General features: G+C 43.4%; 1 protein-coding gene across 1 annotated transcript; it reads left to right on the top strand.

Annotated features, from left to right (window-relative positions):
• Positions 1–3,123: 3,123 nt before the first annotated feature.
• LOC311111155 (sodium/potassium/calcium exchanger 5-like) lies at positions 3,124–16,435 on the top strand (the record flags this gene model as incomplete). Its single annotated transcript, XM_084153844.1, has 9 exons — positions 3,124–3,283; positions 3,604–3,783; positions 3,884–3,967; positions 4,180–4,283; positions 5,822–5,922; positions 6,526–6,797; positions 6,943–7,149; positions 14,607–14,708; positions 16,113–16,435. 9 exons carry the CDS (start codon positions 3,124–3,126, stop codon positions 16,433–16,435), a joined length of 1,533 nt encoding a protein of 510 aa, XP_084009970.1.
• Between the last annotated feature and the right edge of the window lie 986 nt (positions 16,436–17,421).

Genomic DNA, 17,421 nt, shown 5'->3' with positions numbered 1-17,421 from the left:
GCTAAATTTATTATATGCAAAATGTATGTATGATAAGTATGATGGTTCGTATACGGGCTCACTGAAATACTACACAGGGCAGACAGAGAACTGATCCATTGTTACAGGTTCTTCTTCAAATACTCTGACAGATAGTTCCCGTTCTCTGCTGGGCCTATCAGGGTAGAGACTGAGCGTGGTTTAGACTTACTCAGCCAATCGTTGGCGCACAGGCTGGTCCCAGCCCCTTGGCGCTCCACTGTTGCCAGTTGTCTAGTTGTTTTGCAACTTATCCAGAAAGTCAGCACTTTTGCAGTACACGTCCTTGAGTATGATGGTTTAACAAAGAGGCAGTGTGTATGTGTCTGTGAGAAATACAAGTTCTTATCTCATCCTACCTGTCACACTCTGGCTCCGGGACTTTTTATGTTGAGTCAGGGTGTGTAGATTTCCGTGTGTTTTGTACTGTGTTTAGTGTCTAGGTGTTCTAGTTCTATGTTTGGTCAAGTGACTCCCAATCGGAGGTAACGAGTGTCAGCTGTCGGCTCGTTATCTCTGATTGGGAGCCATATTTAAACTGTCTGTGTTCACCTTGTGGTTGTGGGTTTTTGTTCCATGTTCCGTATTGGTTATTGTTACTAAGGACGTCACGAGTCGTGTTTTGTATTTTCGTTTATTCACCATTAAAGTATTATGTTCGCTACTAACGCTGCGCTTTGGTCCACTCCTTATCATGACGATCGTGACAGAAAAACCCACCTTAACCAGACCAAGCAGCGTGTTCAGGAGCCGGAGCCGCCTCCGAGGAGCAACACCCACCCAGCCCTCCCCTATTTGGGGTGTAGGCGCGGTCGGAGTCCGCGCCTTTAGGGGGGGGTACTGTCACACTCTGGCTCCGGGACTTTTTATGTTGAGTCAGGGTGTGTAGATTTCCGTGTGTTTTGTACTGTGTTTAGTGTCTAGGTGTTCTAGTTCTATGTTTGGTCAAGTGACTCCCAATCGGAGGTAACGAGTGTCAGCTGTCGGCTCGTTATCTCTGATTGGGAGCCATATTTAAACTGTCTGTGTTCACCTTGTGGTTGTGGGTTTTTGTTCCATGTTCCGTATTGGTTATTGTTACTAAGGACGTCACGAGTCGTGTTTTGTATTTTCGTTTATTCACCATTAAAGTATTATGTTCGCTACTAATGCTGCGCTTTGGTCCACTCCTTATCATGACGATCGTGACACTACCCCCTAACGTTCCTCACATGAATCACAGCTTGTTATGTGAAACAATTTATATCAGTACAGTACAAACCTTTTATGTTTAATCATTAATGCATTCTTTCTAAGCTAGTCATCACATGTAGTTACAAGAAAATGGATCCCCACATGACTGACAACTAAGAGTGTTTTCAATTATCTTTATTTTTTTCTCAAATAACTTGCTCCATTGTTGAATTGTGGCATGGGAGTCACTGGAAGGTCGCATCTGAAACACAAAATATAATGTACAAATTACATCTGTGACCTTAACATCTGTATTTGAAAATGATGTCTTTGAACATCAAATGTATCCTTACAATGCAGATTCCTTCACCTCCAGTGTCCATATTCAGACTCACAAGTTGACAGTTACCCTGTGGATAATGCAGAGACAGAGTCAGTGAAACAATTCCACACAAGATGAAGAATAAATAAGGGGTTAATGTTCATGAAGACATTTTAATTTAATTGGGAACTAACTAGCTAAATGATACAAAAGTCTACTTCCATTGGCTGGGGTCTGTCCATAGGCAGCTGAGACTCCAGACCAGAAGGATCCACTGCAGGAGGGAAAGAAACCCAACCCTCACTAAAGCTAGCTAAATTAGCTAGTTAGCAAGCAACACATTACTTGGCTAGCCAATAACATTTAACAATAGCTTTGGCCATTAAATTATATCTAATACATACATGACATTAACTCTACTGAACTTAATTTTTCAAAACAATTCTTACCTTGGTCAGTCACACTGCATGCTGTTGGCAAGCTAAAGGAGGAGCTAACGTTAGCTATCTAGCTAGCTGTGTTAGCAAGCTCGATAAAAACCATTGCTTGCAGTTGAAGAAATTATTACCCACCAGGTTAAAAACATATTAAATGTTATGAATGTATAATCAACTAAAATGCCAATATCCACGAGAAAGCTTTGTGGCGGTGACAGCTGCTCTCTTCTTCTGAAGAATAAATTCTAAATTGTAATGGGTGCTCTGTCAGTTGGAGGTGAGGCTGGGCTCGGGGCTCGGGAACATTTGAAATTGTGATTGACAGCTTAGGTGAAAGATATTGTAATATATTTAAACATATTTGTACAGATATGTTCTACGTTCAAGTGTCTTTTTGAAATAAACACCTCATTTATTTTTTTACTACGTTTCATAAGTGGCAGGTAGGCTACACCTCAATAGCTGCAGAATGCATTTTCAACTACAACTAAATTATCCAACTTTTGCATGCAAAATGTCACTTCGGGAAAATAATGTTAAGGTACCAGAAGTCAATAGAGACTCAACATTATCATCGGGGTAGAGAAGGTTGTGAGGTGGTAGTGTGTATTTTACACATATATTAAAAATATATATTTACGTATATTTTATTTATTTATATATTGGATAAATAAATGTCCCCAATATATTTAAATACATGTCTATTTTTATTTAAATATATTCCAATATATAATTGTTCCGTATGGGAGCCTAGGCCTATATGTGCACCATGAGTGAGGCCTTTCTAATAATATTAAATTAGTGTAAATGTTTATTTCCAGGAAATCTCTTTCCTATCCTGAGACTTTTCTATGGGGGTTGAACCCTTCTAATTCCCCCGGGTAGAGGGTGCTGTAATGGGGGAGGAGGGAGGGGGTTACAGGGGGCTGGGGTGCGTTCAGCTAGAATAACTTCATCCCGTGATCTCGCTTTCTCTCTCTCTCTCTGAACACAGGCCTTAAAATATGCTTTTCTCCCCCATGATCTCTTTTCAGCCCTAATAGAGTAGGTTGTGGTAGATGTGAGTTAGTAAGAGGCTTGTTGTATACTGACTGGATTATTAGTGAGCTCATGACGCACTGCAGCAGTAGTTAATAAAACAGTTTTTTTTTAACCGCTTTCTATTCTAAAACCATGTATAAAGACGGAGTGGTGGACAAGAAGAACAGAAAAGATTTTATACCTTATTTTCTAGGAATAGTTTTAGTTTTATATTGCACGGTTCATCTTGTGTCTTTCACTGCAGCAGCAGCTCAGGAGGACTCCCATTCCAACAGAAAGCGCCGGGCGCTGGGTCAGTGTTTCTATCTCTCCATCAACCGTGATAATCAATGATTTCAAGCCAATAAATGGTGGCAATGTTTGCGCAGCTAATAGCGGTAACTAATTGAGAACAAATTTCCATAGCGTTCCTCATAAGAATAGGCACAATGTTGCCACAATGATCATTCAGTAATGTTACATTTATTCAAAAAGCCTATCATTATGTTAGTGTAGACTGTTACTTTTTTTTCACTTCAAATGTTTATTTTTATTGTATATGTTGTTGTTTTTTACTGAGTTTGTAGACTGTTACTTTCTGTAACTTAGACAACTCTGTGTGTGGTGTTCCAGAGAATGAGACAGAGTGTATTACAACCCAGTCGTCTGAGTTTCCAGAGGGGTTCTTCACACTACAGGAGAGGAAGGATGGAGGACTTGTCATACACTTTATGATCATATTTTACATGCTGCTGGCAGTTGCTATAGTCTGTGACGACTACTTTCTACCTTCCCTAGAACTTATCAGTGACCGTAAGTTATCTGTGTGTGTATGTATTAATGTGTGTGTGTGTGTGCAAGTGTGCAAGTGTGTCTGTGTGTTAATGGCAACATCTCTTGGTCTTCTTTCCAGGTCTGGGTCTGTCTCAAGATGTAGCAGGAGCCACCTTTATGGCAGCAGGCAGCTCTGCTCCTGAACTGGTCACTGCCTTTCTGGGTACATAAGGCATCTGAAACATATGCACAACATACAATTACTATGATTGCTGAGAATACCATAGGAACTGCACATCACTACAATCATAATCGTCATCATCATCAAGTGTTAACAGCTGTGTGTGTGTGTGTGTGTGTGTGTGTGTGTGTGTGTGTGTGTGTGTGTGTGTGTGTGTGTGTGTGTGTGTGTGTGTGTGTGTGTGTCTTACCCAGGTGTGTTTGTGACAAAGGGAGACATCGGTGTGAGCACCATCGTAGGATCAGCTGTCTACAACCTCCTGGGGATCTGTGCTGCTTGCGGACTCCTGACCAAAGTGGTATGTGTACACACACACAGAGAGATTATGGGAAGCCTTACCTAACCATAAAGAGCTGTGTGGTATAATAAGCATCCATTCCAGCCAGGGGAAGCTTTAGTAGGTCAAGGAGGGGTCGTGTAAACTGTTATGGTGTGTGTGTGTGTGTGTGTGTGTGTGTGTGTGTGTGTGTGTGTGTGTGTGTGTGTGTGTGTGTGTGTGTGTGTGTGTGTGTGTGTGCGTGTGTGTGTAGGGCCGGTCCTGGCCGTTCTGCCACCCTAGGCGAGACCAAAAAATAGCCCATGTTGAAATCAGGTTCATTTTCGATTCTGAATGAAAGTTCAAAATACGTCATTTATAGACGTCTATGTTTGGGCCATATCAAGGCTGGTCCAGAGCGGACCAAAAACGAATGTCCATGGACATGGAGCAAAAACAGACGTCTAAAAGGCTTACTGAGTATAGCCTACAGTGTCGCCTGAAATTACATTTTAGGAATGCCATCTATGTGGTAGACCTACCGTTTGTAAAACAGGTCATTGCATTGGCTTTATTAGTCCTGATTCCTGTGATTTGGCTATTTAAGCTCTGAATATCAGCTACCCAACTTTATCAGGAGTTATCTTGAACCTATTTGCAATGTGTTTACACAGCGGGAAATGCAGAAGTATTTTATTTTTCGCTATGATCAGCTCGTCAAAAGTGTACGGATCCGAACTTGAAACCACTGATCATGACAATTTAGCCCACGGGATGAATCTCCTGGACAGCAGTTGTGAGTAGCCTGATTGTCCACACCATATTGTCCATTTTACTTTGACCTGTCCTGTTTTTAGGATATGTTGTTTGATCGCAGTGCTAGCTGTGCCACTAGAGATCCTGGTTCGAATCCAGGCTCTGTCGTAGCCGGCCGCGACCGGGAGACCCATGGGGCGGCGCACAATTGGCACAACGTCGTCCAGGGTAGGGGTGGGAATGGCCGGCAGGGATGTAGCTCAGTTGGTAGAGCATGGCGTTTGCAACGCCAGGGTTGTGGGTTCGATTCCCACGGGGGGCCAGTATGAAAAAAATAATAATGTATGCACTCACCTACTGTAAGTAGCTCTGGATAAGAGCGTCTGCTAAATGACCTAAATGTAAAAAGTTTCTGTCTCATTACATTGTCATACATTTTATCTCCAGCCTGTAGTCTACAGAAAAGGCCACATATTCTTTCTACCATATCCTATATCAGCTACATGATTTATGCTAGATGATTTTTTGAACGGAATGTTAGTGGAGCGCCGCAGCGATGCGTCTCTCCAACAGCTCCCTGGAGAGGCGCGCTGGGAATTGACAAAATACATATTTTGCGTCCCTGTCTTTGAAAAACTGTACACCACATCAGCACTCACCAAAAACGCCCATATGCCACTGGTTGAGAGAAATTGTCATTGTTTTTGGGCAGAATTATGTGAGGTTTTATGTGTTGCTCAAGGTGGGTCTTTGTCAGTTTAGCTCAGCGTGGCGGCCCTGTGTGTGTGTACTATACGCTGTAAACAGTGTGTTTTCTGTCCTAGGTGGGTCGTCTGACCTGTTGGCCTCTGTTCAGGGACTGTCTAGCTTACGCCATCTCTGTCTCTGCTGTTATAGCCATCATCTCAGACAACAAAGTCTACTGGTGAGTGTGTGTGTGTGTGTTAGTGTTAGGAGCTAGGGTTAGTTTTAGGGTTAGGTTTAGGAGCTAGGGTTGGGTTTAGGGTTAAGGTTAAGGTTAGGGTTGGGGAAAATAGGATTTTGAATGGGACTAAATTGTGTGTCCCCACAAGGTTAGTTATACAAGACTGTGTGTGTGTGTCTGTGTGGTGTAGGTGTGTTGTAGGGAGTGCCTTGTGTGTGTGTTTGCAACAGTATAACTTTTCCAGGACAGTGGAATTTTTACATGAGGAAGTCAATGAGAACATAATGTATTATACAATAAAGTTAAAGTGCCCTGTGTGTACTGGTGAGTATCTGTGTTCAACTCCACTTCCTCAATCTCAGCACATAGTAACACTTCAAAGCCCAGCGGTGTGATACTAATAATCTAAACAATCATCCTGGGTACACAAACGTCCTATTTTATTACTGCCGGTTACAGAGTCACAATCAGTTCTAATGTACAAGTGATTGTATTAGATTTTTATTAGCATTTAACTCTCCTCTCCCCTCCTCTCTTCTCCTTTCCTCAAATCTGCTCACCGCTCTAATCTTCTCCTCTCCACCTCCCCTCCCCTCTCCTCAGGTATGATGCGGCCTGTCTGTTGTTGGTCTATGGGGTGTACATCGTAGTGTTGTGTTTTGACCTGAGGATCAGTGAGTGTGTTCTGAGGAGGTTCAGCCCCTGCTGTACCTGCCTGGGGAAAGGTTCCGAGGAGCACAGCGAGACACAGCCATTGGTCGACACCACTCTGAGGGTCCACAGACGTTCTAGAAGCGACAGCGGAATCTTCCAGGATGATTCAGGATACTCACACCTTTCCCTCAGTCTGCACGGCCTCAATGAGATACCAGAGGGTAGCTGATTCGATCTGTCACTCACACACACACACACACACACACACACACACACACACACACACACATCCCTCTGGTAGATGACACATTGATGCCATGCAGACTGAGAAAGGTGTGTGTGTGTGTGTGTGTGTGTGTATTCCAGACCACCAGAGTGTGTTCTCGATGCCAGAGAACGACCTGAAGCGGATCCTGTGGGTGCTGTCCCTCCCGGCAATCGTGATTCTATACCTGACGGTTCCAGACTGCAGGAGACGGTTCTGGAAGAAATGGTTCATGTTCACCTTCTTTATGTCCGCTGTCTGGATCTCAGCCTTCACATACGTACTGGTCTGGATGGTCACTATCGTAGGTAAATATATGTACACCGGTCTGGATGGTCACTATCGTAGGTAAATATATATACACTGGTCTGGATGGTCACTATCATAGGTAAATATATATATACACTGGTCTGGATGGTCACTATCGTAGGTCAATAAATATACACTGGTCTGGATAGTCACTATCGTAGATAAATATATATACACTAGTCTGGATAGTCACTATCGTAGGTAAATATATATACACTGGTCTGGATAGTCACTATCGTAGGTAAATATATATACACTGGTCTGGATAGTCACTATCGTAGGTAAATATATATACACTGGTCTGGATGGTCACTATCGTAGGTAAATATATATACACTGGTGGTCTGGATGGTCACTATCGTAGGTAAATATATATACACTGGTCTGGATGGTCACTATCGTAGGTAAATATATATACACTGGTCTGGATGGTCACTATCGTAGGTAAATATATATACACTGGTCTGGATGGTCACTATCGTAGTTAAATATATATACACTAGTCTGGATGGTCACTATCGTAGGTAAATATATGTACACTGGTCTGGATAGTCACTATCGTAGGTAAATATATATATAGGTCTGGAGGGTCACTATCGTAGGTATACATATATATATATATATATATACAGTTGAAGTCGGAAGTTTACATACACCTTAGCCAAATACATTTAAACTCAGTTTTTCACAATTCCTGACTTCTAATCCTAGTAAAAATTCCCTGTCTTAGGTCAGTTAGGATCACCACTTTATTTTAAGAATGTGAAATGTCAGAATAATAGTAGAGAGAATGATTTATTTCAGCTTTTATTTCTTTTATCACATTCCCAGTGGGTCAGAAGTTTACATACATTCAATTAGTATTTGGTAGCATTGCCTTTAAATTGTTTAACTTGGGTCAAACGTTTCGGGTAGCCTTCCACAAGCTTCCCACAATAAGTTGGGTGAATTTTGGCCCATTCCTCCTGACAGAGCTGGTGTAACTGAGTCAGGTTTGTAGGCCTCCTTGCTCGCACACACTTTTTCAGTTCAGCCCACACATTTCCTATAGGATTGAGGTCAGGGCTTTGTGATGGCCACTCCAATACCTTGACTATGTTGTCCTTAAGCCATTTTGCCACAACTCTGGAAGTATGCTTGGGGTCATTGTCCATTTGGAAGACCCATTTGCGACCAAGCTTTAACTTCCTGACTGATGTCTTGAGATGTTGCTTCAATATATCCACATAATTTTCCTTCCTCATGATGCCATCTATTTTGTGAAGTGCACCAGTCCCTCCTGCAGCAAAGAACCCCCACAGCATGATGCTGCCACCCCCGTGCTTCACGGTTGGATGGTGTTCTTCGGCTTGCAAGCAACCCCCTTTTTCCTCCAAACATAACGATGGTCATTATGGCCAAACAGTTCTATTTTTGTTTCATCAGACCAGAGGACATTTCTCCAAAAAGTTCGATCTTTGTCCCCCTGTGCAGATGCAAACCATAGTCTGGCTTTTTTATGGCAGTTTTGGAGCAGTGGCTTCTTCCTTGCTGAGCGGCCTTTCAGTTTATGTCGATATAGGACTCGTTTTACTGTGGATATAGATACTTTTGTACCTGTTTCCTCCAGCATCTTCACAAGGTCCTTTGCTGTTGTTCTGGAATTTATTTGCACTTTTCGCACCAAAGTACGTTCATCTCTAGGAGACAGAACGTGTCTCCTTCCTGAGCGGTATGACTGCTGCGTGGTCCCATGGTGTTTATACTTGCGTACTATTGTTTGTACAGATGAACGTGGTACCTTCAGGCGTTTGGAAATTGCTCCCAAGAATGAACCAGACTTGTGGAGGTCTACCATTTTTTCTGAGGTCTTTCTTTTGATTTTCCCATGATGTCAAGCAAAGAGGCACTGAGTTTGAAGGTACTTAGTGTATGTAAACTTTTGACCCACTGGAATTGTGATACAGTTAATTATAAGTGAAATAATCTGTCTGTAAACAATTGTTGGAAAAATTACTTGTGTCATGCACAAAGTAGATGTCCTAACTAACTTACCAAAACTATAGTTTGTTAACAAGAAATTTGTGGAGTGGTTGAAAAACAAGTTTTAATGACTCCAACCTAAGTGTATGTAAACTTCCGACTTCAACTGTATATACACATACACAACCAGTCAAAAGTTTGGACACAGCTACTCATTCAAGGGTTTTTCTTTATTTTTACATTGTAGAATAATAGTGAATACATCAAAACTATGAAATAACACATATGGAATCATGTACAGTGGGGAAAAAAAGTATTTAGTCAGCCACCAATTGTGCAAGTTCTCCCACTTAAAAAGATGAGAGAGGCCTGTAATTTTCATCATAGGTACACGTCAACTATGACAGACAAATTGAGAAAAAAAAATCCTGAAAATCACATTGTAGGATTTTTAATGAATTTATTTGCAAATTATGGTGGAAAATAAGTATTTGGTCACCTACAAACAAGCAAGATTTCTGGCTCTCACAGACCTGTAACTTCTTCATTAAGAGGCTCCTCTGTCCCCCACTCGTTACCTGTATTAATGGCACCTGTTTGAACTTGTTATCAGTATAAAAGACACCTGTCCACAACCTCAAACAGTCACACTCCAAACTCCACTATGGCCAAGACCAAAGAGCTGTCAAAGGACACCAGAAACAAAATTGTAAACCTGCACCAGGCTGGGAAGACTGAATCTGCAATAGGTAAGCAGCTTGGTTTGAAGAAATCAACTGTGGGAGCAATTATTAGGAAATGGAAGACATACAAGACCACTGATAATCTCCCTCGATTTGGGGCTCCACGCAAGATCTCACCCCATGGGGTCAAAATGATCACAAGAACGGTGAGCAAAAATCCCAGAACCACACAGGGGGACCTAGTGAATGACCTGCAGAGAGCTGGGACCAAAGTAACAAAGCCTACCATCAGTAACACACTACGCCGCCAGGGACTCAAATCCTGCAGTGCAAGACGTGTCCCCCTGCTTAAGCCAGTACATGTCCAGGCCCGTCTGAAGTTTGCTAGAGTGCATTTGGATGATCCAGAAGAGGATTGGGAGAATGTCATATGGTCAGATGAAACCAAAATAGAACTTTTTGGTAAAAACTCAACTCGTCGTGTTTGGAGGACAAATAATGCTGAGTTGCATCCAAAGAACACCATACCTACTGTGAAGCATGGGGGTGGAAACATCATGCTTTGGGGCTGTTTTTCTGCAAAGGGACCAGGACGACTGATCCGTGTAAAGGAAAGAATGAATGGGGCCATGTATCGTGAGATTTTGAGTGAAAACCTCCTTCCATCATCAAGGGCATTGAAGATGAAACGTGGCTGGGTCTTTCAGCATGACAATGATCCCAAACACACCGCCCGGGCAACGAAGGAGTGGCTTCGTAAGAAGCATTTCAAGGTCCTGGAGTGGCCTAGCCAGTCTCCAGATCTCAACCCCATAGAAAATCTTTGGAGGGAGTTGAATGTCTGTGTTGCCCAGCGACAGCCCCAAAACATCACTGCTCTAGAGGAGATCTGCATGGAGGAATGGGCCAAATACCAGCAACAGTGTGTGAAAACCTTGTGAAGACTTACAGAAAACGTTTGACCTGTGTCATTGCCAACAAAGGGTATATAACAAAGTATTGAGAAACTTTTGTTATTGACCAAATACTTATTTTCCACCATAATTTGCAAATAAATTCATAAAAAAATCCTACAATGTGATTCTCTGGATTTTTTTTCCTCATTTTGTCTGTCATAGTTGACGTGTACCTATGATGAAAATTACAGGCCTCTCTCATCTTTTTAAGTGGGAGAACTTGCACAATTGGTGGCTGACTAAATACTTTTTTTCCCCACTGTAGTAACCAAAAAAGCGTTAAATAAATAAAAATATATTTTAGATTCTTCAAATAGACACCCTTTGCCTTGATGACAGCTTTGCACACTCTTGGCATTCTCTCAACTAGCTTCACCTGGAATGCTTTTCCAACAGTCTTGAAGGAGTTCCCACATACGCTGAGCATTTGTTGGATGCTTTTCCTTCACTCTGCGGTCCGACTCATCCTAAACCATCTCAATTGGGTTGAGGTCGGGGGATTGTGGAGGCCAGGTCATCTGATGCAGCACTCCATCACCATCCTTCTTGGTCAAATAGCCCTTACACAGCCTGGAGGTGTGTTGGGTCATTGTCCTGTTGAAAAACAAATGATAGTCCCACTAAGCCCAAACCAGATGGAATGGCGTATCGCTGCAGAATGCTGTGGTAGCCATACTGGTTAAGTGTGCCTTGAATTCTAAATAAATCACAGACAGTGTCCCAGCAAAGCACCCCCACATCATAACACCTCCTCCTCCATGCTTTACGGTGGGAACTGCAAATGCGGAGATCATCCGTTCACCCATACCGTGTCTCACAAAGACACGGCGGTTGGAACCAAAAATCTCAAATTTGGACTCCAGACCAAAGGACAAATTTCCACCGGTCTAATGTCCATTGCTTGTGTTTCTTGGCCCAAACAGGTCTCTTCTTCTTATTGGTGTCCTTTAGTAGTGGTTTATTTGCAGCAATTCGACCATGAAGGCCTGATTCACATAGTCCCCTCTGTGTCTGTGACTTGAACTCAGTGAAGCATTTATTTGGGCTGCAATTTCTGAGGCTGGTAACTCTAATAAACGTATCCTCTGCAGTAGCGGTAACTCTGGGTCTTCCATTCCTGTGGCGGTCCTCATGAGAGCCAGTTTCATCATAGCGCTTGATGGTTTTTGCGACTGCACTTGAAGAAACGTTCAAAGTTCTTGAAATATTTCGTATTGACTGACCTTCATGTCTTAAAGTAATGATGGACTGTCATTTCACTTTGCTTATTTGAGCTGTTCTTGCCATAATATGGATTTGGTCTTTTACCAAATAGGGCTATCTTCTGTATACCCCACTACCTTGTCACAACACAACTGATTGGCTCAAACACATGAAGAAGGAAAGAAATTCCACAAATAAACTTGTAAGAAGGAACACCTGTTAATTGAAATTCATTCCAGGTGACTACCTCATGAAGCTGGTTGAGAGAATGCCAAGAGTGTGCAAAGCTGTCATCAAGGCAAAGGGTGGCTATTTGAAGAATCTCAACCAGCTTCATGAGGTATATATTTTGATTTGTTTAACACTTTTTTGGTTACTACATGATTCCATATGTGTTATTTAATCGTTTTGATGTCTTCACTATTTTTCTACGATGTAAAAAATAGTAAAAAATAAAGAACAACACTTGAATGAGTAGGTGTCCAAATTTTTAATTGGTAGTGTATATACAGTCCATTCAGAAAGTATTCAGACCCCTTGACTTTTTCCACAGTTTTCTGCACTGTCTGGTTAAGGAACAAGTTTTGCGTAGGAGTGACGCCACCTGTTGGAAAACAATGTAGTGTTTCTCAATACTCTTCACAGTACATCCTCAATACACAATACATCCTTCCTCAATATATTACCTTAGGCCCCCATGTACAGTCTACAACTGATTTGACACAATGTTTGAGTTTGCCTGAACCATTGTTGTGTCTCCACAACACTTCTGTAATTATTTTTGTGCAAATGTGTCGTATATCAGTGGTCCAATTTGTAAGTCGCTCTGGATAAGAGCGTCTGCTAAATGTCGTAAATGTAAATGTATAACTTGTGTATGTATGAGGCCTTACTGCCTGCAGCAGACTGCAGGTGTTATTGAGCAAAACATTTGCAAGTTTTACATGAAAAGAAGGAAGCACATTAGTTTAAACCCCTTTCATGTTCTTCAATCAGAGAGTTAAGGAAGTCCAAGCGAGGAGGTTTAGAAAGTGTGTGAGAACATGTCAGATGTTAGAGTCGAGTCACATGCTGATTCCTGGGATGCCAGAGCAGACCCGGGTCCTACAGGCTTAGTGGAGCTCCAATGGTGGCCAGACACTAGCCCAGCCAGCACCGGGATTACACACACACACACACTCACGGATGCAGACGCATGCAAATGAAGGCACACAAACACAGGCACACTTAAACACAGACGCAGACATGGACTGACGCACGTACATACACAACATGTACAAACACACAACGCGCGCGCACACACACACACACACACAGACGCACACACACAGCAGTAGGATTACCACCTGCTTCACCTCAGACACTGCATGGCTGCCAGGAGACGTCATGTGAGCTTTGGGTGGGAGTAGCCTCTAGGCACAGATCTAGGATCAGCTATCCCCAAGCTTTACCATTACAGAGAAAACACAAAGAACTGACCTTACATCAGCGTCGAGGACTGATGTTGTCATGTGATGTTGGTAGACATGAGTATAATGGGATTATTATCCTTTAACCTTCAGAACAACTCACATGAGAGAGAGAGAGGGAGGGGAGGAAGGGGTGAGAGAGAGGGAGGGAGAGAAAGAAAGAGGGAGATGGGGAGAGAAGAGAGAGGGATGGGGGAGAGAGAGGCAGAGCGAGAGAGATGGCCTTATGGGGGAGAGAGAGAGAGGGAGCGAGAAAGAGAAACCAAGAAAGAGAGGCTGGAGAGCAGAGAACGGAGAGAGAGAGAAAATAAAGTGTGCGGTCAATGGGGGCATTGGTGTGTATTTCCCTGCGGTGTCTCTCTGTCGTCTGAACTTTGCAACGTGACCAGTAAGGCTTGGGATTCCTGAGGAGGTGCAGGGGGGAAAGATGATAGAAGGGATGGAGGGATGGATGGGGGATCGAGGACTCCTTTAAAGTAGTGTTTCTAAAACATTTTGCACTGTTGTCCACCTTATTGTGTTTCCTGTGTTATATCTGCCTGTATCCTGTGTGTTATATCTGCCTGTATCCTGTGTGTTATATCTGCCTGTATCCTGTGTGTTATATCTGCCTGTATCCTGTGTGCTATATCTACCTGTATCCTGTGTGTTATATCTGCCTGTATCCTGTGTGTTATATCTGCCTGTATCCTGTGTGTTATATCTGCCTGTATCCTGTGTGTTATATCTGCCTGTATCCTGTGTGTTATATCTGCCTGTATCCTGTGTGTTATATCTGCCTGTTTCCTGTGTGTTATATCTGCCTGTATCCTGTGTGTTATATCTGCCTGTATCCTGTGTGTTATATATGCCTGTATCCTGTGTGTTATATCTGCCTGTATCCTGTGTGTTATATCTGCCTGTATCCTGTGTGTTATATCTACCTGTTTCCTGTGTGTTATATCTACCTGTGCTCTCTATGTTAGGAGAGACCCTGGCCTGGGTGTCCCAGACACAGTGATGGGCCTGACTGTGTTGTATGACATATCTGACCCCGTGTTGTGTTGTATCTGACCCTGTGTTGTGTTGTATTTGACCCTGTGGTATGTCTACGTTGTAACAGTAGAGAGTATCCCATACAGTAATGGGTCTGACTCTATGTCCTGTGTATTTGACTGTGTGTTCTCTGTGTTGTATGTAACAGGAGAGACCCTAGGTATCCCAGACACAGTAATGGGCCTGACTCTGTTAGCTGCAGGGACCAGTATACCAGACACAGTGGCTAGTGTCATGGTCGCCAGAGAAGGTAACTACTACTGTAGCTTCATTTCTGATCCTTTCTGACCTTTAGTCCCCCTGAGATACATCTCCTTTCCAGGAAAGTAGACGGAGCCCACAGCTGCAACTTCTTCCACTAGATGTCCCCCTTATCATAATCGTGCAAGTCACATAAGTCCTATCTCTCTCTTACACTATATACACAAAAGTATGTGGACACCCCGGTGTACAAAATCGAGCACACAGCCCTGCAATCTCCATAGACAAACATTGGCAGTAGAATGGCCTTACTGAAGAGCTCAGTGACTTTCAACGTGGCACCGTCATAGGATGCCACCTTTCCAACAAGTCAGTTCGTCAAAATTCTGCCCTGCTAGAGCTGCCCTTGTCAACTGTAAGTGCTGTTATTGTGAAGTGGAAACATCTGGGAGCAACAACGGCTCAGCCGCGAAGTGGTGGGCCACACAAGCTCACAGAACGGGACCACCAAGTGCTGAAGCGCCTAGTAAAGATTGTCTGTCCTCGGTTGCAACACTCACTACCTAGTTCCAAACTGCCTCTGGAAGCAACGTCAGCACAAGAACTGTTCGTCGGGAGCTTCATGAAATGGGTTTCCGTGGCCGAGCAGCCGCACACAAGCCTAAGATTACCATGCATAATGCCAAGCGTCGGCTGGAGTGGTGTAAAGCTCGCTGCCATTGGACTCTGGAGCAGTGGAAACACGTTCTCTGGAGTGATGAATCACGCTACACCAACTGGCAGTCTGATGGACTAATCTGGGTTTGGCGGATGCCGGGAGAACGCTACCTGCCCCATTGCATGGTGCCAACTGTAAAGTTTGGTGGAGGAAGAATAATGGTCTGGGGCTATTTTTCATGTCGTGCTAGGCCCCTTAGTTCCAGTGAACGGAAATCTTAACGCTACAGCATACAATGACATTCTAGACGATTCTTCCAACTTTGTGGCAACAGTTTGTGGAAGGCCCTTTCCTTTTTCAGCATGACAATGGCCCGTGCACAAAGCGAGGTCCATACAGAAATGGTTTGTCAAGATCAGTGTGGAAGAACTTGACTGGCCTGCACAGAGCCCTGACCTCAACCCCATCGAACACCTTTCAGATTAATTGGAAAGCCGACTGCGAGCCAGGCCTAATTGCCCAACATCAGTGCCCGACCTAACTAATGCTCGTGATTGAATGGAAGCAAGTCCCCGCAGCAATGTTCCAACATCTAGTGGAAAGCCTTCCCAGAAGAGTGGAGGCTGTTATAGCAGCAAAAGGGGGACCAACTCCATATGAATGCCCATGATTTTGTAATGAGATGTTCGCCGAGCAGGTGTCCATATACTTTCAGTCATGTAGTGTAGGTACAACATTGGGTTATGTCATCTTACCTCTCCTCTTTCCTCCCCTCTCTCTCTCGCTCTATTCCAGGTAAAGCCGACATGGCCATGTCCAACATCGTGGGCTCCAATGTGTTTGACATGCTGTGTCTGGGTCTTCCCTGGTTCATCAAGACGGTGTTTGTGGACACGGTCAACCCTGTGGAGGTCAACAGCACCGGTCTGGTCTTCATCTCCGCCACCCTCCTCCTCTCAATCGTCTTTCTCTTCGTGGCGGTCCATATAAACGGCTGGAAGCTGGACTGGAAGCTGGGGATCGTCTCTCTGTTCTGCTACGTCGTTTTTGCCACTCTGGCCATCCTCTACGAACTGGGCATCATTGGGAACAACCCTGTCAGACTGTGCGGCGACTGATGCACACACAGAGACATACAATAACACACAGTAACACACAGGGCTGCTGCAGGCCGCACTCATCAGACTGTGTAGTGGCTGAGGGGCAGAGATGGAGTCCACACTCCAGCCCTCCCCCAGAACCAGGCTACCCAGAACCAACCTCTTGACACTTGACCATTTATACAAAACCCAGATTCCCAGTCTCAGAGTGCTGATATAGGATCAGGTCCACCCTGTCCATGTCATCTTATTCATTATGATCTAAATCAGTGGTATTCGAAGTCGGGTCGCGACCCCACTTGCAGTGGTGTTTGTGGACACGGTCAGAATAGGAGTGTTGGATCACCAAATTCAAAGAAATAAATAAAATGTTTGTTTTTTTACAAAAACTTAACAGCACATATTATATGGGAAACTATAAAACATTTTTTGAGAAAGATAATTTGAAAAATAAAATAGTATTGAGTAAATGTATTTATTGGTTTCTTTTCGTTTCAATAAGAGATAAAATGCAATGAATTTAAGGTTATTTGTTGATGTAAAAATCTAAATGTACAGATATTAAGGTGGGGTGGCAAGAAATTCTGGTGAAAGAAATGGGATCCCCGCTGAAAAGGTTTGAATACCACTGATCCTAGACCAACACTCCTACTCTGACACGCTTTATGAATACAGGCCCAGGACTTTGGGTGCCAAGACCAAGATAATGGCTACATCTCAAATGACACCTTCCCCAACTTAGGTCTCTGGTCAAAATAAGTGCACTTAAATGTATGTAGGGCAGGGGTATTCAACTCCTACCCTACGAGGTCTGGAGCCTGCTGGTTTTCTGTTCTACCTGATAATATATTGCAGCCACGCCTAAATCACTTCCTGATTAGAGGGGAACAATTAAAAAATGCAGTGGAACTGGCTTCAAAGTCCAGAGTTGAGTTTGAGGGGTGCAGGGTGTGATTTGAGATGCAGCCCCATACTACCTGCTGAGTGAGAATGATCCAGCAACA

Source organism: Coregonus lavaretus (genome assembly GCF_964263955.1).
Source record: "Coregonus lavaretus genome assembly, chromosome: 37".
In the NCBI taxonomy this organism is placed as follows: domain Eukaryota; kingdom Metazoa; phylum Chordata; class Actinopteri; order Salmoniformes; family Salmonidae; genus Coregonus; species Coregonus lavaretus.
The sequence above is the reverse complement of the archived record's forward strand: the minus strand, read 5'-3'. Positions and strand labels throughout refer to the sequence as shown.